Consider the following 22911-nt stretch of genomic DNA (forward strand, 5'->3'; position numbering starts at 1 on the left):
TATTTAGTCTAGGGAATCAGGACTTTAAAAATAATGTATCCTCTGTTTCAGGAATATTTAAATTCAGTTTCTTCATCATTGTTGCCTGAGTTTTACAAAGATATTTTATCATAGAATGTCTGATAATCAACTAACAATGAAAAATGAAACTTCTCTACTCTCAAGATTGTGTTAATGGTATCTTCAATCATGTCTCTTAATTATTAGCATGTGTTATATATATATGTTTTTATATTTTCATTTATTGAAAGATCAAAAGAACAAATGTGAGTCTTATTTTCTTTTCATAGAACTGTCTACTTTAACATTACTTGCATTAATAGACAAAGTATGAATAATCAAAGAAATTTAAAGATAATTATCTGATTTATTTTGATTCAGTTCAATATATTTCATGACATATGTGCTCTCTATATACTATGCAGGGCATTTTGCAAGAAGTGGAATTTAAAGATAAATGAGGGATAATTCTTGTTTTCAAGAAGATTATGGTCTAATGCAGAAGAGAGATAAGTAAGAGGATAATTTAAATATCATGTAGATGGTTTCCACCTATGATCATGAAGGAGTAGTTTTATGGAATTTTCTCTTTTACCATAAACAGCTAGAAAACTAAAATAGTATGGAAAACTATTTTAGATATTAATATCTGAATATTATTAACATTCAGATATTAACAATGTAGGATTTTGATCCTTGAGAGAGAGAAAAAACAAATGAGGTACAGCCTACGATTATTCCAACTTCTACCTAGAATTGGTTTTTGTACAGTAGTACTGAGAGGAGGAATTTAAGCCATGAAAAGTGATCTTATGGGAGTTGAAGACACAAAGACTGGAGGTCAGGGAGGTCAAATCAGCTAGTTCTGTTCAAGTCAATGTACTTGAGAGGGCAGGTCTATGAAGTAAAAGCTCCAGAAATTTGTGTAGAATCTATTGTATAGGGTCCCCTTGAGTCTTTGGCTATACATTAATTTGTGCATACATTGGGGAAATCCCACTAGGCTTAGTCAAGGAAAACTACCATAGAGTGATAAAGTGAATAATTCTAAAAGCTCACTTCATGAAATGATAAAATATTTATGTTCCATCTTATATAATAGAAATAGCTCATTAAACAGAAGAGCCCTGTCTTAATAATAGTATTAAATTTACCTAGATTAAATGCTCTTATAGACCCACCCTATAAAAGTGTTGTTTATAAACAAGTGTGAACCTCATTCATAAACAACTTAACTGCTCTAACGAACATAAAAATGCTCTAGAGAAAGACAGAAAAACTCAAAAATTCAATAAAATTGTAAACATGATGTGTGGCATACAGTCAAAAATTTCTACATATGTGAAGAAGCAACAAATCAGAACTTAGAGGAAGGAGGAAATCGAGTCAATAGAAATTTGCTCAGATATGACAGCAGTTAGAAGACAAAGAGTTTAAAACTGCTCGAGCAAATATTGTATTTTCAAGGACATGATTATAATTAGGAATTAAATAGAAGACATTATAAATAGCCAGACAAAGAAAAAGCATGTGATATATCCAATATATCCAATATCCTTTAATGATGAAAACACTCAACTGGATAGAAGGGATTTTCTTCAACCTAATAAAGAACATCTATGAAAAAACATAGCAAATGTCATTTATATATATATATATATATATATATATATATATATATACACACACACATATATATATATATGTATGTATGTATGTAGTTGTAGTTGGACACATTACCTTTATTTATTTTTATGTGGTGTTGAGGGTGGAACCCAGTATGTGCTTGGTGATCGCTCTACCGGGAGCCACAACCCCAGCCTCACAAATATCATTCTTAATGGTGAAAGAATGGAAGTTTCCCATCTAAAATTAGGAATAAGAAAAGGATACCCAGTCTTAACTACTTCTAATCAATACTGTATTTTAGGGTAATTCAGCAAGAAAAGAAACAAAAGGCATCCAGATTTGAAAAGAAGAATTAAAAATATCTATTTAAAGACACACAATCTTGTACATATAAAATCCTAAGGAATTGAAGAAAAACTAATAGAGCTTATAAATTCAGAAAAGTTGCATGATTTAAGGTCAGCATATAAAATAATCATTTCTATATGTTAGCAAATAATTTATAAGTGGATTTAAGAAAATTTGATTCATAAGAGCATCAAAAAATAGGAATGAGTTTTACAAAAACACAAGAAACTATAAAAACATTGTTAAGAAAATTAAAGAACCAAGCAAACAGATAAAATGAAATCCTGTGCTTGTGGATTGTCACACAATATTGTTTGATGGCAATACTCCCAAAAGTGGTATAGAGATGTAGTGTTACTCTCATCAAAATCCCAGCTAGATGTTAGCTAAAAATTGACCAAATGACGCTAAAATTCATTTGGAAATGCAAGTCAATTTGTTCTGACAAGGATAACAAGGTAATTCAAATAGTCTTTTAAAATAATAGTAATGGAATAACTTAACTGTTCACATTCTAAAATGCATATGAATATCTACCTCATGACATACACACAAATTAACTCAAAATGGATCAAAAAGACCTAAATTATGTCAGAGCTAGAAATATAAAACTTTTTTCAGTGCTAAGGACTGAAAAAAAAAAAACCAAAATACAAAAACACCCTTGTAGATCTTCATTCATTAGGAAATGAATTTTAGAGAATGGATTGGAGTTAGTTGTAGGAATAAAAGGAGGTAGGAGATTTTAGGTAGAAGAAACAATATTAGTAATAATGAGAAAACTTGTTGTGTGTTGAGTACTATGAAAATTCATTTGAAATAAAGTTTAGTGGGAATTTTTGTTTTTAGATATTGTTACCGCTGTTGACCGGTGACGAGTCCTTGCTTCCCCAGTGTTGAAGAATAACACCAAAGAAGCATGCCGAGGCAAGGTCAGAGTAGAAATTAGAAGTTTATTAAAGGACAGCAGAAAAGACTTCTCCCGGAGGACGAAGGGGACCCAAGAGGTGGAATCCATGGAAGGGATGTTGTCTCCCCTTTTTATAGTTCTTTCAGTAATGGAATGTAGGTGGGAAGGACCGAGGGGTGGGACACAGGTGGGCCAAAGAAGTAATCTGGTCAGGAAGGACTTCTGAGTCAGCACCTTTTTGCTGGGGGCTGTTCATTAACATTTCTTTGAGGTGGACTTTGGCCTAGGGCCTTTTCGGGACTTCCATGAGTTGTCCTGTGTTTTCCCTGAGTCATTCTCCGCATGGTCTCCTCCATTTTAGATTTCACTCGATATTAGACCCGGATTTATCTAACTACACTGACTACCTAACTTTAAATCTGGCTTCAATATGAACAAGCAATAAAAGTAGATAAATTTGATTTCATCAAAATTAAAAATGCTTGTGCTTTGAAGAATATTATCAAGGAAGTATTTGTTAAGGGACTCAGAATATAAAAACTCTTACAACTCAACAATAAAGACAACCCAATTTAAAAATTAACAAAGGACTTAGAAGTCATTATCCAAAAGAGAGAAAAGGCCACATTAAAAAATGTTCGACTTCATAGCCATTGGGGAAATGCAAATCAGGACACAATGAAATGCCTCTAGAGTGGCTTTAATACATTTGGATAATAATAGTGTTTGTGAGGACACAAAGAAATTGGAAACTTCAAGTTTTTCTGGTAGGAATGCCAAATTATGCAGCTGCTTTTGAAAAAGGTTTAGCTGTTTCTCAAAACATTAAACCTAGAGTTACCATGTGACTTAGTAAATCTACTCCTACACCATTTAAGAGGATTTAAAACAAAAGTCCACATGTGAATGTGGCATTATTCATAATAGTGTAAACAACCTAAAAGTCTATCTATTGATCAGTACAAAAATAAAATATGGTATATCTATACAATGGAGTTTCATTGAAGCATAAAAAAAATGAAAACATTGATACATGCTACAATATTGATGGTCCTTGAAATCATTGTAATAGTGCTAGGTTAAAGAGGCCAAACACAAAAGGCCATGTATTGTATGATTCCATTTTTGTGAAATGTTCAGAATTTGCAAATCCATATTTGTAGAAAGTAAATTATAGTTACCTAGAGCTGAGGAAGCTGGTGAAATTGGCAGTGATAGCTAACAGGAACGGAATGATAAAAAATTCCAAACTGAAGTTATAGATGCAGAAATATGTGACTATATTAAATCCTGCTAAATTATACCCTTTAAAGGGTTAATTATATGGTGTGTGAATTATCTCAATAAAAAATTGTTTTGCAAAAATAATCAAAGGAGCTATAGGGGTTAGAAAATACAATAGCTGATAGTAACAGTTGCTTAGAAGGGATTAACAGAAGATCAGAGGATGCAGAAACACACTGAGAAATAAGACTTCAAAAACCTAAAAAGCTCCCCAGACACCTGTGGGATAAAATTAAGCAGCCTAATGTATGTGTAACTGGAGTCCCAGAAGTCATGGCAGAAAAGTTAAAATGTTTGAAAGATTAGATGAGTTTTAAAGGACGAATTGGAGTTTGTAGTGAGAATAAAGGGAGGCAGGGGATTTTAGGTAAAAGAAATAATATTAATAACATTGAAAAGGTTTATAGTAAGGAAGGTTGGGGATGGAAGAATAGAAGTTCATTGGATTAGTCAAAGGGAAATGAAGAGAAGGGAGGAAGGATGAGAATAAGAAAGGCAGTAGAATGTATCAAACATAACTTCCCTACACTCATATATGAATACACAACCAATGTAACTCCACATCATGTACAACCACAAGAATGGGATCTTAAGTAGAATAAGTTATACTCCATGGATGTATAATATGTCAAAATACATTCTACTGTCATATATATCTAAAAAGAACAAAAGAGAAAAGCTGGTAGTCATGTAGTATTATTAAATATTATTTTAAACATAATGTAGTTATGAAAGATAGTTTTCTTATCATCTTATGAGGAAGTTTATTTATACTTAGTGATATGAATGTTTCATATTCTTTTTTGATAGCCTAACCACCATCTAATTTATCCTTTTGTGTCCAGTTGGTGATAAATTAGTGCTGGTTAGTTTATTAAAGACAGTTCATAGGTAGTAAGAGATAGCCAAATGGGCTTAAAATTGATTAAATTGTACTTAAATTATTCATATATGAGAAAAAGTCAATAATGCTTACATTTAAAAGGCTAAGCCTAAATACTTCAAATATGGGTTATGTTTGCCGATTTGTTTGTAGACATTTAGTGATGTGGGGTTTATATTTCTGTGAAGAATACCATTGGGATTTTGATGGGGGTTGCATCGAATCTGTATGTTGCTTTGGGTATTGTGAACATTTTAAGAGTATTAATCCTGATTTATGAACATGGTATATCTGTTTAGTTATGTCTTCTTCAATTTCTGTCCTTCTTCAGTTTCTTTCATAAATGTTTTATAGCTTTCAGTGCACAAATCTTTTACCTGCTTGATTAAATTTATTTCTGTGTATTTTGGGATATTATTGTATTTGTTTCTAGAAATGAAGTCAATGGAACAAGATGGTGGCCAGTTGAATGAACTTCAAAAACAAAAGAGTGAACTGATACAAGAATTGCTTATTCTCCAGAGAAAACATAAAGGTATTACTTTCATGAGTTAGTCTGTTTTGCTGACAGAATAGTTATATGCACATAATTGGATTATATTATTTTTTCAAAATGCAATGGTATATAATGCTAGTATTGGTATAAAAAATAAATAGAAACAACATTGAATCAATCAGGATTAGAACTGGTGTTATTTAATATCATGAATTTTGTAAAGGTCTTTTTTGTGCCTTTAATTGCTATATTAAAGTAGAAATAAAAACATTAGTATGTACATTTTTTATGTAGCACAGTTAGACTATTTCATAAAAGTGAATAAAGATAACCTTTATGTTTAATTTTTAAAAGATTGTAAAAAATTTCTTAATTGTTTAGTTCTTGAAGATGAAGAGAATGAAGCCATTTGTACTACCAAAAACCTAGAGGCAGAAAAGCTAAAAATCAAAGAAAAGCCTCAAAATGATGCTGAATGCTTAAGGTGAGAATTGTCTATTATATTTTGGTATAAAATCTGGTAATTTAAATAGTTAAATAGACTTTAGCAAAAAGTTTAGTGATTTTTTTACAAAGTTAAAAGATAAAGACATCATTTCCTTATTTGTGTGTTTTAAAACTTGCTGGAAAGCACACACTTCACTGTTTGGAAAGTCCATATGCATTGGGTTGATAACAGTGACATCAGTTTTTTGCTTACTTCCATCTTGTAGACTGTTATTCATATCCCAAAAGATAAGACATCTCTCCTTTTTGTTATTCCTATTTCTAGGGGAAACACTGAAATTATATTTAATCTTTCTAGGTTCCAGAGGGTAGAGAATCAGAGAATCTCCTCTTTTACCTGAAATTTGTTACTCTAATTTGGTTCCCAAAGAATGAAAACTGTTTTTTGTGTATAATATATAAGTGCTTTTAATGTATTTGAATAATTGAATAATAGCTGATAGTCTGAATTACATAGTCATAAACATAAGGGGAAAAGATCTCCAGTTTCTTATTTGAGTATTTTTTTATTGATAATTCAGGGTTATATTTGCTGACTTCTAAGTTTTAAAATTCCTGTACTTTCTAGCCTTAAATAAGAAATGAAACCTCATTACTGAATCTATGAAGAAGCAAATGAAGCCTTATTTCACATAAATCATAGAGGAAATATGTCCACTAGAGCTGAACAAATGCTTCATATTAGCAGTGTTTTGCCTTCGGCCATAATTTTAGTAGATTGTGAGAAAATATTTGCAATTTAATTTTATGTTAAGTTTTATAAGCATAAAATATCAACCTCTTGGGTGATATATATGATACAGAATGAATTTCTGTAATGACAGTCTGCTCATTGATTTCTTTATACTTTTAAAAATGGTAGTACCCACTGGTATCATCATACTTAGTAGTGTGAGAGCTTCCAATATGCACTCCAGTTTTGTGGTTTTATCACTCAGTCATGAAGTTTTCCCTGAGTTAAAATTAAACACGCAAGTCTGTTAGAGAATGCTTTTTCCTTTAAAAAAAAATGGTGACAGAGGAAACAGAAATAGAAGGGAACATCAGTGCATATACCTAGTTCATTCATTGTATTTTAGCAGTTATTAATGAGTTGCCAATATTTATCAGTTCCCACTTTAAATTCCTTGATCTCTGTACTTAGTTTTCCTATGTTTTGTAAAAATTTTCTCAAGTGTGATAATTCAGGGTTATATTTGAGTTAAATATGAAGAGTAAAAGGAAGCACTGAATATAATATTTTAGAGAAAGGACCATCAATCTGATAATTAGTGCAATAACACTTGTCTTAAAGGTTAAAAAATATCCCTAATTGAGAAACAATTTTATTTAAGGTTATTATAATTAAACTTCTACTTTTATTGAACTTTAACCAGTAAGAAAGCAATTACAAAAGAACACTTTAATATCGGTTCATCTCTTGAGCTTATTATTTCCTCAGTTTACTCCTCATCCATAATTTTTCTTTCCTCAGTTTCTGAAGTTATGATGGTAAACTGTGGTATAAAAACACATTTGTCTTGATTCTTTCAAGAAGAAGAGACCACATTCACATAATTTTTATTAGAACACATTGTTATAATTATTTTATTTCATTATTTGTTATTATTGTTAATCTCATACCGTAACTAGCTTATAAATTAAACTTTATCAGGTTTATGTATAGTTATGTATGTGTAGAAAAGACATAGTTTCCCCACAGATGGGGGGGGGGCTACTGCACTATGTTATTCCCTATATATACATACTTACCTATAAAAGTTTAATTATAATTTAGGCATAGTTTATAAAGATAAACTGGGTGATGTAGAACCCAGTCTTTTCCTTTTCCTATCATTTTGGAGGTGGGCCTGCCTCAGACAATTGTCTTCCACTGCTTGTCTACCCACTCACTAGGTTTTAGAGTGGTTTTACAGTGAAGGCTTGTGGAGTCCAGTTCTTCCTATAATGTTGTGAGTCATTAGTCTAATTCTGAGTTCAATAACCTGGTCTGCAGATGTAAACTGCATTCTCCAGGCTCTGCTTTATCAGTAGTAAATAAGATGTTTTAGTCTCTCATCTTTCTTCCTTATTTTTTAATTGGGCAGATGTGAGGCATGAAAGAAAAATGTTATATACTGGGCCCCATCAAATTCCTGGAACTATTATTTTTGATTATTGCTCAATACCAGGGTTACCAAAATACAGTTCTTGACTGTGATTTTTTAATATACTCCAAATAGTAATATAGCAAATAATTTATACATTTCCAGCATTTTCTTTACCCATAAAACTTCTTTCTAGAGTGATTTTATATTTTGTGTATCCAACATTTGTGGTTGTTTAATACAACAGGAAATGTTTCAGAAATAAATCTGCAAAGTCAACAGCATGAGATTTTCATTCTTGAACACTTAAAAGATGCTGTGGTTTTGTGAAGAGCATATTTGCAATGGAAACTGCACAAAAATTAATCTACATCTGCTACTGAGAGACTCCAAAAGCATTTATGGATAGTACTAAAGCAATGCTGTTGACTTTTCAGTGAAAAAGTCATTCAGTTAAGTTGTCATAGAGGTCACATTGATGGTTCTTAGGTTTATGAGAAGGCTTAAATATATTGTGGTATTAAAACACTGTAAACCTCTCTATATGATACCCCTGATAAACATGCATATTTACATATGAATTTATTTATTTTTTTATTTTATGTATGTGTGTATACACCACATACGTTTAAATTGTGAGAGCAGGCTATTTTATTGAATAAGAAATTCAAACAGTACCAAGATGTAAAAATCAGTCTCCTTTCTCCCTTACTGTAATGCATGAAGTCTATTATTGTTGAACATTTGCTGTGTATGTGCCAGAGCTTGTGTGCTTCTATGTATATGCATAGGCACATGTATGCATGTGTGTTCAGGAAAAATGGGATCATAGGATCATACTGACTGGACTCTGTTTGATTTATTGCTTAGCAAAATGTTATAGACATTTTTCACATTAGTTTGTAGTAATTAACTTCATTTTTAAATGTCATTGTCTGGAGATGCCATATTTAACCATTCTCCCATGAATGGATATACAAGACAGTTTCTAAATATTTATAATTAGACATGTTTCTATAAATGTATCCTTAAATGCTTACAGGAGAGTTTCTGTAACATTACTTTGAATAAACGTCATTTGGTAGAGTAATAGGAATTGTTACCCAGGCTACATTTAGAAAATTGTCCACATTTATTTTGTTCTGTTTTCATTAAGAATTAACTCAAAGTGGACAAGTTTAATAAGATCTCAGCTCTAAAATTTATCAAAAATACTAGTCAAGTAATTATATATCTGTACCCAACCCATATTATCTGTCTTTTTTAAACATTTATAAAATATGAAAATCCTCATTTAATTCTAGGATCATTCTTAGCTATATATTTTGTTGAATATTTCTGTTGACTCTGCATTTTTTTCTGGTAGAACTTCATAATTTATTCACTAACAGATATGTCTCTACAACATTGATTAGGTAGCTTTCAAGCTAATAGAGATCCCCTGTTTTGTGAGTTCTTGGCATATATTCTAGTTACTAAGGCTTCTAAGTAAATACAGGGGAAATTTGATGGTAGTCTCAATTGATTTTTTTAAAAGTTATATTCTGATATAAATGCCTGTTCATTCCCTAAGTTTTGAAATAATTTTGAATATTACACAAGCAATATACAGCATTACCATGATAATTTTCTACATTAATTATTATCTTTCATATCATCATATAGGTTTGATTTGGTTTTTCATTTTCATGATTCTTTTTATAAACACATTCCTTTTGGTGCTCACGTGGGAAGATGACAAAAATTGTGTGGTAAAAACAATTGCCTAATCCAGGCAACCCAGTGTCTGGAGTAAAAGAAATGCTGGCAAGACCCCTCTTCTACTCCTTCTCAGCAGATTCCTCTGCCTGTGAAGTTTCTTGCCTGTGTGGTGGTTGCCTGTACTAAGGGAAAGCATAATTAGAAAATCAATAATTCTGTTTTCACACAATCAACTTTCAGACTCATTTTCAGAAGTAAATTATATATGGAAGAAGGCCACTCTATTGCTTTTGAAAAAGTAATTTTGTGTTCAAATGGCACCAACATAATTTTCATATGAATTAATATAGAGAAATCATATTTTAAAAAATCAAACCATGAAAAACCTAGTGGAAAGTAGAGAAGAGTACTTATTAAACCTCTAGTATGACTAAAGAAACTGAAAAGGAAAAGAGTAACATAAGATTTAAAATCCCATGTGTTGAAAATGTCATCAACATGAAATGGTAAACAGGAAAAAAATTATAGTATCATGACAGCAGATTATTAAATAACCAGCTGATTTAAAGTCCATAAGAAAACACTAAAATCAATGGTTTTCATTCATACATTTATCCAAGAAGCAGGTATTAAAATATCTGCTTTATATCATATAATGTGCTAATTACTGAGGATACTCAGCTGAATTAGACAGGCTAATTCAGGTATACTGCTTATCAATGAAAGACAAATTAAAACCACTCAATATTTTTTCTGTCAAATTTTGAAATTATTTAATAATACATAATTTTCATATGAATTTTAATAATTTTCATAATAATTTTAATAATTTAAAAATTATTAAATGGCAGTATTCAAAAATTGGCAAAGGTGTATTATAGAGATGACACATTGCTACTATCAACATACATTATAAATATTTGGAATGCAATTTAATGTATGTAAATTAATTATCTTTAAAATGATTATGCCATTTGACTCAATAATTCTGCTTGTGAGCTCTATCCTGAGTACAGAAGAAGCTTTATGCACAGAGAATGTTCAGTGTAGCTTCATTTGTGGTAGAAAAAAATAGGAACAACTGAAATTCCCTACCATAAGTGAATAATTAAGTAAACTCTGGTGTAGCCACTTGGATTACCTACATATTTATCTTAAATGGTATTAATTGGCATACGCAGTTTAGTAGTGGAAATATATAATAACATTAAGCAAAAGAAAAAAATCAAAAGGCAAAATTGTATAATCACTATTATATGGAAACTAAAGACTACAATGAAATATACTTAAATTTTAACAGCATTTGAATTTGGGTACAAGGACTTTGGATGAAATTTGTCCTTTCTAGTTAAATTGTAGTTGTATACAAGCCCAATAGCTAAAAGGAGTGTGCTGTTAGTTAAGGCTTTTTTTTTTTTATGTCATTGAGAGGTAACTGAAAGTAATTTGTGGTGGTTCAGGAAATCATTAAAACACATGGAACATAAATTTTGCTAAACTAACTAGCAATGCTAACTCATCCTGTTCATTATTTGATGATTCAGAGAAAGGTGACAGTAACCAATGAAAACTGTTCTTAGTTATTATGCAGGGGGATGAGGGAACTCCTTCCTTCATTACATCGTCAATCAGTTTATGCACTGAAGCATGATTTCTGTTATCATTATTTTGCTTTGACTAGCTGCAAATGTATTAATATTCACACTATTATCATCTAGCTTCTTTTAAACCTAGCAATAGTCCTGTAAGTACAGATCTAAATTCTACAGCTTGATTATATGCCAAATAGAAAAATACTTACTATAATTTTTTCTGAATGCCCTCCTTAATTTCAAGTCTCTCTTTCTGTTATTAAGTAACTGAATTCAAGAGTGGTCACCACCCAATTCTGATGGACATGAATATGTAGTTACAGAATATTTAGTCCATCTGAATTGAAGAAGGTGAAGGGAAAGTATTGATGGGATAGAGGAAAGAAAATCTCTACCATTTAATTTGAAAAAAATATATATTTAAATTAGACCTTAGGTACATTTGTAATAATAGCATCTAGTACATTGTACCAGCCCTGTACTGGGAATTAAACCCAGGGCTAAGAGCATGCTAGACAAGTGCTCTACTGCTGAGCTACCTCCCCAGCTCATACTGCATTAAACCTTACACTTATTCTTTAAACATATTTAATATAAGAGTTTTTATGCTTGTCTACAATCTAATGTCATAATTAACAACTTGTTGTTTTTCTTAACTAAGCATTCCTTTAGGATTCTATTTAGTGTTAAGTTCTAAAAAATTCATAACACAATGAACTTAACATATATAGGGTATTATTTCCACATCCATCCTTATAAATATTATGTCTTTCTTCCCTAGTCATTCTTAAAATAATATATGTAAACTCTATGTATTTTATAAATATAATAATCTACTGAATACCTGTGAACCAACTAAAACATTACCAGTAATTTACATTAGATATGGCTCCTCCTTTATCTTGTATGTTCTTTCTTACCCCATATATAATTAATGTTTCATATTAACATTTCAACTTCTTGTGAATGTGTTCATTTTCTTCCTTTATTATATAATTTATTTATATTTACATTATATGTTTATATATAATCCATCTGCCATAGATATATGTGCATGCCCACATATATATTTTGTTTGTTTTGGAGTTGTATAAAAATGGTATTATATGGCCTAGAACTTATTCTTGGTTCAACATTGTTTCTAAGATTTAGCCATGTTTGTGAGTATAAATAGATGAGTGAATATGTCACAATTTTTTTCTCTTTTTAATGGAAAGTTGAGGTGTTTCCAGTTTTTTACTCTCACAAGTACTGTACATGCATGTTGGATCACACATGCAAGACTTTCTCTAGGACATATGCCTCCTGGAATTACTGAATATAGGGCATGGGAATACTGGACTTCAAGATAATGACAGGCTATTTTCCAAAGTGATTAAACCAAATTATACTTACATTAGTACATTATAAAATTTCCCTTTCATCTCCATTCTCCTTAATAATACTTTATTCTCAAACTTTAAGTTTTGCCTATCTTGTAAGTGTAAGATGATATTTTGTAGTTTTAATATGCATTGCTCAGATATTTCTGGAACCAAGTGATAGCATTTTTTCATCTGTTTATGGCCCGCATTTCCTTTTCTATAAAATGTCTCTAAATGATTTTTCCATGATGTTTGAGTGTGCACACGTGTGTGTAGTCAAGGATCTATTTTGAGTGTGCACCCCTGTGTATAGTCAAGTCAATTATCTTCTCCAACTGCATCCATTTACCTGCAAATGCCATTATTTTATTTGTATTCCATTGATCAGTGATTTTATTTCTGTTCAGAACTGTGTTTCAATTACTTAATTGCTATTAGGTACATACTACTCAGTTATAACTATTTAATTACTGTTATTTTATAATGAGTCTTGGCATAAGGTAGGGCATGCCCATAAGTTATTTTGTTGTTGTTTTCACCAAGAGTGACTTGGTTATTCTTAGCCCTTTGCTTTTTAATATAAATTTCTGAATCCACTTATCATATCCATGAAAATCAGTTTATTTTCACCTTCTTTGGTAGAGTGTGATGTTCCAGGCTCACCCTATAGTTTCCTATTTCAATCAGATATTTCTGGAACGAAGTATTTTTTCAAGGAACCCTGGTGTATTTGAGGTGGGAATGGTATTTAGAAACTAATCAGAGTGCTAGATATGCTTCATTGGTACCTGAAGTCATTGCTTCTAAGCATTTGAAGTGGGCAGAACTAACAATATCAGATTTTTTTTTAAAGAGAGAGAGAGAGAGAGAGAGAGAGAGAGAATTTTTTTTTAATATTTATTTTTTAGTTATTGGCGGACACAACATCTTTGTTTGTATGTGGTGCTGAGGATCGAACCTGGGCCGCACGCATGCCAGGCGAGCGCGCTAACGCTTGAGCCACATCCCCAGCCCAAACAATATCAGATTTTTAAAAAATATATTTTTATAGTAGATGGACACAATACCTTTATTTTATTTTTATGTGGTGCTGAGGTTTGAACTCAGTGCTTCACACGTGCTAGGCAAGCACTCTACCATTCTACCTCAGCCCACAATATGAGATTTTAAAAATCATGAATATATACTGATCCCCTCCAATTCAAATCCAAAATGAGAGTGCCTGCCTTCTTGTTCCTCTATTGTATATCTATCTTCAGTAGTCATTAATTATTTCCTAAATTCTTCAATGAAAAGTTATTTTTAAATTAGTAGGTATGTACTCCCACTACTAAATAAAATTTCAGACAACTCTAATTCTTATTGCCTTACAACCACTGAAGGTGGTTGTACCATTTTCGATTCTTTCTAGTGGTGTTTGAGCACATTTATTTCCCCATAGGCTCACCAGAAGAATTTTTTTGTCAAGTGTTTGAAGTTTTTTTTTTTTTTTTTTTAAGGAGAGAGAGAGAGAATGAATCTTTTTTGTAGATGGACACAACACAATGCCTTTATTTTTATGTGGTGCTGAGAATTGAACCCGGGTCCCGCCCGTGCTAAGAGAGTGCTCTACGGCTGAGCCACAATCCCAGCCCAAGTGTTTGAAGTTTTGACAATATGATAGACAAGAAATGGTATCCCTATATAGTATATTTACAAGTCTTTATTACCAATGAAATTGATAACTTTTTCATACTTTTAAGGAGCATTTGTATACTATTTTCTTTTTAATTTTTTAAATACATGACAGCGGAATGCGTTAAATTCTTATTACACATATAGAACACAATTTTTCATATATTTGTAAATAAAGTATGTTCACGCCAATTCATGTCTTTATACATGTACTTTGTTTTTGGGGGTTTTTTGCATTACAATTCTTATTACACATATATACCACAATTTTTCATATCTCTGTTTGAATATAAAGTAGGTTGACACCCAATTCATGTCTTCATACATGTACTTTGGATAATGATGTCCATCAAATTCCGCCATTCTTGCTAATCCCCTGCCTCCTTCCTTTCCCTCCCTCCCCTTTTCCCTATCTAGAATTCATCTATTCCTCCCATGTTCCCCCTCCCTATCCCACTATGAATCAGCCTCAAATATCAGAGAAAATATTTGGCATTTGTTTTTTGGGGTATTGGCTAACTTCACTTAGCATTATCTTCTCCAACTGTATCCATTTACCTGCACATGCTATGATTTTATTCTCTTTTATTGCTGAGTAAAATTCCATTGTGTATATATACCGTATTTTTTTTCCATTCATCCACTGAAGAGCATCAAATTCCCCTTCCTTCAGCCTTTTTCTTTCCTTCTTCCTCCCTTCCTCCCCATCCCCACTTCCTTTATTGCTTTCTTCCTTCCTTCCTGTTGGTTCTAACCCAGACCTCCCCCCATATGAACTTCTAGTTTATGAATTTTCATCATTTTCCTATCAGGGTATCAGGGTTTTGGTCACATTCCCCCCTTGGATAGAGAATCTTTACATATTAGAGATTTGTCCTTTTATTGTGATATATGTGGCAAAGATTTTTTCCAGAATATTATTTATCTTTGACTTTACTTATGGCCATTTTTTCCATGCAAGTTTTTTGTTTGTTTGATTTGAGTCAGGGTCTTGTTATGTTGCCGAGTTTGGCCTTCGTCCTAATCTTCCTGCCTCTGCCTCTCTCAAATACCTGGGGTTGCAGGCATGTGCCTCTATGCCTGGTTACTATGAAGTTTTCTAACCCAGTTGAGTTTAAAAATATTTTCTTTTATTTCATTTATATTTTTGAACCATAATTTTAAACTTTATCCACATCCAGCATATAAAGCAGTTTACTTGTGCTTTGGTTTTTGTCCTTATGTTGTTTCATTATTTTATATTTAATTATTTGATCCATTTAGAGTATATATGCTATAAGGTATATATGCAGTTTTAGCCTTGTCTGTACATTTACACTTACATTCATCTGCAAATGACTGACTATTCAGTTGTCCTAACACAACTTATTAGGAGTTCATCTTTTTTCCTTCATTGATTTGAGGTGCCACCTTCATCATACACTAAATGTCTTTTGTACTTTAACCTATTTTTCTTTTATATCCCACTGCTTGATTAATATACCAGTATGGCACTGTATTAATTATCAAAGGTTAATAATATGCTTAATATCTGTTAGGTCTAGTCACCCCTCTTTGTTTTTCTTTTGCATTGCTTTCCCTAAAAGAAAACAATTCAAGAGCTTTCCTCAAAAAAATTTTTTTTTGTGTGTGTGTTTCTTTCACATGAATTTAAGGATCAATTTGCCTAGCATTAGGGAACATAATAATATTTATATTTTTTTAAAAAAATTATTTTTTTAGTTGTAGTTGGACACAATATCTTTGTTTTATTTGTATGTGGTGCTGAGTATTGAAACCTGCGCCTCACACGTGCTAGGCGAACGCTCTACCGCTGAGCCACAATCCCAGCCATAATAATATTTTTATTAAAATCACTTTCATTTGATTGAGCTTGGGATGATTAACATTTTATGATGTCTGTCCAAGGAAAAGTCATGTTAGTAATTAATGATAATAAAGCCTGTTAATTTTTTATGCTAATTTAATATCTTTCCTTCTTACTAAATTATTGTTTGAGTTAGCTTTCTCATTGATTCTTCTGGTATATTGTCATATTTTCTGAACGCTAAAGTAGCTTTATTTCTTCTCTCAAATTTTTGTACCTCAAGTTATTTTTCTCTAGACTAATTATGATGGCAAGTTACTCCAACAAAATATTAAAGAGTAGTAGAGGCAGTGAGCATCCTTGTTGTGACCTTAAGATTGCCTCTAGTGTTTCCCCAGCAATATGCTTACTTTAAGAATGACGTATAAATAAATATATATATATATATATATATACACACACAGGTGTGTGTGTATGTGTGTGTGTGTGTGTGTATATATATATATATATATATATTGTAAAAAGAATACCCACCAATTGTGATTTTTACTGAGAATTTTTATCAGGAATGAATTTTTAATAATTGAGAGGTGGTTTCAGCACTTCTAGGAATAAATATAATATTTTTCTCCTTAGAAATTAGTATGGTCAGTTATGTTAATGAATTTGTAATATTGAACTGCACATTCAATTCTGAAATAAATCCTCATTGATCATAGCTTATTATTTCCTTAATGTGGTATTGGATGCTTTTTAATATCTGTTAGGTCTAGTCACCCCTCTTTGTTTTTACCAGCTTTTTAGCTGGTATTTCATTTATAATTTTTGCATCAATATTTATTGGTGTGTGTGTGTATGTGTATATGCATTATGTTTATCAGGTTTAGGTATCATGTTATGCTTGCTTCAGGGAAGGAAGTTAACTTTTTTCCTTATTTTTATAGTATATACAAGTTTATGTCATTTGGGGATTATCTGGCATCTAAATATGTTTTTGCTTTTTGTTCATAATATAGTTAAGAATCCTCTCTACAGAAAAGTAAAGCAAAATCTTTCCCATTCAGCTATGGTACCTTTGTGAGAGATAGACAACTTGAAAGGGCTGTAACCTTAAAAGACATATAAGAAGCAAAAAATGGAAATTAAGGGCCCTAGAGAGACAAAAGAAAGTCATTAAATTAAAAAAACACAAAGTCCTTTTCCATCCAAATGATAAGAGAAGTATTGATTAAAATAACCTTCTTCAGTTCTGCAGAAGTCTCTACTCTCTAACCTGTGAGGTCTCAGACCTGTTCTTAGTGTTCTTCCACGTGGGGTGGACCTTTCACTTCAGACTGTTTATTCACCCCTGAGACCCTTTTCGTTTCTCCTCCCTTCCATTTAACTACTGCTTAATTCCCTCCCACTGGTATAGGCTTCACAGCTGGATGTAGATGTTTATTTCTCTAATTAAATGTAACTTCAAGTTTGTAATATCTTCTATTTCCCTGTTAGCTCCTATGGATGGTTTATGGGTGATTTCAATTTTTTTTTTTTTTAGTGAGAGCTTTTATTTATGTATTTATTAATTTAGGTGATAGTTGCCATCTTATGGGAACCTAAACTCCTACCAGTGCCTTTCTTTTTTTTTTAAAGACAGGTTTATTGAAGTATAATTTATATAAAGTAAAATTCACCCTTTTTAGTATACAGATTTATGAGTTGAAAAACACATTCAGTCATGTAACCACCACCACAATAAAGATACTTTTATTACCCCAAAATTTTTCCTCTTGCCCATTGATAATCAGTGTAGTCAATGCCTAGTCCTTGATCTATTTTCTTTTCCTGGTTTTTCTTTTTTCCAATATGTCATATAAGTGGAGTGAAATGCTATGTAATTTCTAAGGTCTGGCTCTTAAATTTGGTATAATGCATTTGAGATTCATCCATACTGTTCCATATGCCAGAGATAAGGGCAGAGAGTTTTACAAAAATAATGAAATACTTCAAGGCATTGATGCATGGAGCTCAGAGAGGACCAAGCAGCATTTAAAAAAAAAAGGGAAACTTATATATGCACCATATTCAAACCCATGAAAAACAAATATAAAGAGAAAATCATGAAGAAAAACACAAAGACACCTTACATACAAAGGAATAATGATAAGAATCAGAGTGGACGAGTCATTAGAAGTTATACAAACCAGAAGACAAAAAATGACATCTTAAAGTAAGAGCTGTCACAATTCAGAATTCTCATAAAAATATTGTTCAGAAATGAAAGCAAATTAAGAGTTTTTTAGACAAACATGAATTTATTGAATTCCTTGCCAACAGATTACACTACAAAGATTAGCAAGATTTTTACGAAGAAGGAATTTGATACCAAATGGAAATTTGGAGCTACACAAAGAAATTAAAGAGTTTCAGAAATGGATGAAGATAAATATAAAACACACTTTTTCATTTTAATTGATCAAAAAGATAAATGACTAGAGCAAAAGTAGTAGCAATATATTTTAGGTCTGTAATATATGTAAAAAGAGACTTATAAAATGATAAAAGGACAAAAACATGTGAGGGAGAAATTAGAAACATACTGATATAATGTTTTTATCCTGTAAGTTCAGCAGCAGTATTATATTTGCGAGCACACAGTATTAAAATGAAGATGCATATTATACACTCAGATGCAATTGTTGTTGAAATTTAAAAATAGATAGGAATAGAGGAGATAAAATGCAATCATAAAAATAATCTCAAACTAGACAGAAAGGGGAAAAAACAAAGAATGATAGAATAACTGGAAAACAACTAGAAAAATACTGTATTTTAAATCCATACAGGCAACTACATTAACTATAAATGGTTTAAATATGCCAACTAAAAGACAGATTGTCATTTGAGATAAAAGAATAAGACACACTATTTGGTTTCTTGGAAAATATCCACTTTAAGTGTAAAGACACATATATTAAAAGAATGGAATGCAATATCCTATGCTAGTATTCTGAAAGTTCTAGTTTCTCCACGTCCCTAGCAGGATTTGATACTAACCATTGTTTATGGATAAGTAGTAGGATTTCATTGTGCTTTCCTTATATTTCTCTGATCACTAATAAAGTTGAAAACCATTGCATATTTTTATTAGCCATGGGATATTTTTTGAAAAACTATTAAAAGTTGTTTTTTGGTTTGTTTTGTGTCCATTTTCCAATTTCTGCCCAATTCCATCTTTTTTTCTTCTACATTCATGTTGTTTGTATATTATGAATATAACCTATAATCTCTTCTTATTTCTGCTGACTTTTACTTATACTGAACTTTCTAGTTGTGTGCTTGGTGATGTTTGATTGCAACCTCAATTGTTTGTAATCTGGGGAAAGCCTATAGGTCAAAGTAAGTTAAGGGTTCCTTCAGAGAGGATTTTCTTTTGCTGTTGCTGGAATTCTGGGAGATACTGCTGGCCTACAACCCTTTTGCCTTCACCTTGAGGCTCAGGACTCAACAAAGGTTCAAGTTGATTATACTTTTCACCCAGCTCTGTCATTTTCAGTATATGACCTCAGGGCAGCTTCACACTCCCAGTTTTAGGTCTCTACCTCTGCAGTCACAGCTCCTGGCTTTTGATTATGTTTTTGTTTTTGAAAGAAATTTTAGTCATAATGAAAGATGGTTTCTTCACTATTTTCCATATTAAACACAAGCATAAAGTATTTTTTTAAAATTAAAATTATTTTAAAGATTAAAGATTTAATCGGGGAAAGAATTAATGTAGTATTCTTACTCTCAAAACATTTTAATTATATGTGTATTTTAAAATATTGTTAATTTTAGAACAACAAAAAATGTTAGAGGTTTTTTTGTTGTTGTTTATTGACTTGTTTGTTTTTAAAGTTCAGGTGAAGGCTGGGGTTAAGGCTCAGTGTCAGAGTGTTTTCCTCACACATGAGAGGCACTGGGTTCGATAATCAGCACCACGTAAAAATAAATAAACAAAATAAAGATATTGTGTCCATGTTTTACTAATATATGTGTGTGTGTGTGTGTGTATAAAATTTCAGGTGAGGTTCAAAAATGCTAAATGGTTTAACCAAGCTTTGTCAGTTTGTTAGTGGCCAGGACTAAAACAGAGGTTTTCTGGAATACTACTATATTTTTTCCACTGAAACATTATTTTAATTACCATAAAATTACTAATAATTAATTATTATTAATTTATCAATTAATAATAGTGCTTATTATTTATTGTATAATTTATTTACTTAATGGGAGATATTTTTCTCAAAATTTTATATAGTCCTTAAAGAATTATAGAGAATTAAAATTTCTAAATTCTTTAGTTTTAATTTGAAATTCTGATTTTTGAAACTACAAACCTCCCACTGTCTGTGTAGTAAAAAATATTATGCAATAGTTTATTGTTCAACTATAGAGGAAATTTTTCTTTTAAAACAGACTTAAAAAAGAATTAGAACTTTATAAGGAAGAGGACCTAGAGAGTGTTTATGAAGCCCTCCAAACAGAAATCGAATTTCTGGAGTTGGTAAGTCACTAATTGTTCAGCTTCTGTTTTGCTTTATTTTACCTTCAGGTAGGAATGGTTTTACTGATTTATGTATCCTTGAATTAGTGTTTTGATCTTCTACAAAAACCAAAAAGCAACAATGAATAAAACTAAAGTCATAATTTTAATCTGTAACATGTTTTGAGTTCTCCTGGGGAGTTAGATGCTACCTAAAGTAAGTTATAGTCAAAGAAAATATGTACAATTTCAAACTAAGTTTTTAAAAAATTCAAATCTGACCTCACTGTTGTTCCTTGACTGAAACTGTTCTCTTATTATAGGATTAATGCACTGACACAGTTTAACTTTCATAACGCATAAAAGCTTTTTGTTTTTGATAGGTATAAATTATACTTTCATTATATTTGATCCTGAAACTTTCTTGTTACAAATTTTTATGATATCAAAAACTTTGGATTCAGTTATTGGAAACGTATTTTCAGATTGTGTGGGAACACTTTAAATTACTTTAACCACTTACTTAGGTTGTTTATAAAATCAACACAATATTTGCCATATTCTATTTAATACAAAGATGCAAAAGACATGTTAAAATATATTTTTAATTGTATATATTATATTTTGTTTCATGATTATTTATTTAATTTTTTAAATTTTGGGGTTTTTTAAGTTGTTGATAGACCTTTATTTTATTTATTTATATGCAGTGCTAAGAATCGAACCCAGTGCCTCACACATGCCAGGCAAGTTCACTGCCGCTGAGCCCCAGCCCCAGCCCTTATGTTTATTTTTTATAAACATTTTCTTGTTCAAAAATGTTCCAATTATGTTTTGACTTATGATTTCTATAAAAACTTTCAAACACATGATCCAGAAAGGCGCAAAGTTATTGTTATTTTAAATTCAGGTAAATTTTATGTGAATCTTTTTTTTTTAAACATCAGAAATTTATTAGTTGCTCAAAACATTACATTGATCTTGACATATCATATATCATACATTTGATTCAGAATCTTTTATTAAGAATTTAAGTTGAGGGCTGGGATAGTGGCTCAGGGGTGGAGTGTTTGCTTAGCATGCGTGAGGCACTAGGTTGTATATTGGCACCACATAAAAACAAATAAAATAAAGGCAATGTGTAAAAAAAAAATCTACATAAGATTTGACAAGTATATTTTTAAAAAAAAAGAATTTAAGTTGAGGCTAGGTGTGGTAGTGTACACATGTAATCCCAGCTACTTGGGAGTCTGAGCCAAGAGGATCACAAATTGAGGCCAGCCTGGTTAACTTAGTGAGGGACCCTGTCTCAAAACAACAAACAAAAAATTGAAAAAATGAAAAGGGCTGGGGATATAGTTTAGTGGGAGAGTGCTTGCCTAGCATGTGCAAGGTACTGCATTCAATCCACAGCAACACACACAGGCACACACGCATGCATGCATACACACACACACACACACACACAAAGAATTTAGATTTCATTAGGAGTATTTATCAATTCTTTGCTTTTCAGACATTGGCACAGAAAGAACTTCAGGAAAAAAAATAACTTTTCAAGAGGGGATGACCCATATGAGACTTGATCAAAGCATCTTAGAATCAAATTGTTGTGATGGATGCATCAGTGGTACCCATTTCAAAGGATTCTTGTGCAAAAAGGACCAAAATATTGGGATTCGGTCTGACTTCAGTCTTATTGATATTCAGTTGTTGATATCTAAGAGGATGGGTTTGTTGGCACATCAAAATAATTATGTTCTTGTCTTGTCATTCTCTCAAACTTTAAGGGTTCTTGTGTGGTATACTTTTGTTTTAAAAGGAAGAGAAAGAAGTAGATATTGTATTCACAGGCTTTGTATAGTCCTCTGGGCTTAAATTTATCTGTCCTTTCTGATCTGTACTTTTCATTCTTTATTGTTGCTTACCTCAGGTTCAGTCAAACCATGTAGGAAAAAGTGCTCAGATTATTGACTCAATTTTGTTGGTGCCATTTCCACCAAGAGGTGCTTACTTTCATTTTAATCCTTCTCCAGTCATAAGATGTCCATTGACAGAGGTCCTCTGAGGCTTTTCAGCTGTAAAAGCCAGGTTTTTTTTTTTTTTTTCCATTTTCTCTGTG

At 31.5% G+C, this 22911-nt stretch overlaps 1 protein-coding gene across 1 annotated transcript in view; it reads left to right on the forward strand.

Annotated features, from left to right (window-relative positions):
- Nucleotides 1-22341, forward strand: part of Ccdc172 (coiled-coil domain containing 172) — a 70141-nt gene extending 47800 nt beyond the window's left edge. Inside the window, exons 5-8 of the mRNA XM_046449732.1 lie at nucleotides 5488-5589; nucleotides 5932-6034; nucleotides 20723-20810; nucleotides 22306-22341. Of these exons, the coding sequence (XP_046305688.1) occupies nucleotides 5488-5589; nucleotides 5932-6034; nucleotides 20723-20810; nucleotides 22306-22341 (329 nt within the window). The remainder of the gene's footprint in view (nucleotides 1-5487; nucleotides 5590-5931; nucleotides 6035-20722; nucleotides 20811-22305) is intronic.
- Nucleotides 22342-22911: the final 570 nt, after the last annotated feature.

The sequence above is a fragment of the Marmota monax genome, unplaced genomic scaffold, assembly GCF_021218885.2.
Source record: "Marmota monax isolate L192 unplaced genomic scaffold, Marmota_monax_Labrador192_F-V1.1 WCK01_AAM20220418_F8-fsc00004, whole genome shotgun sequence".
Classification (NCBI taxonomy): domain Eukaryota; kingdom Metazoa; phylum Chordata; class Mammalia; order Rodentia; family Sciuridae; genus Marmota; species Marmota monax.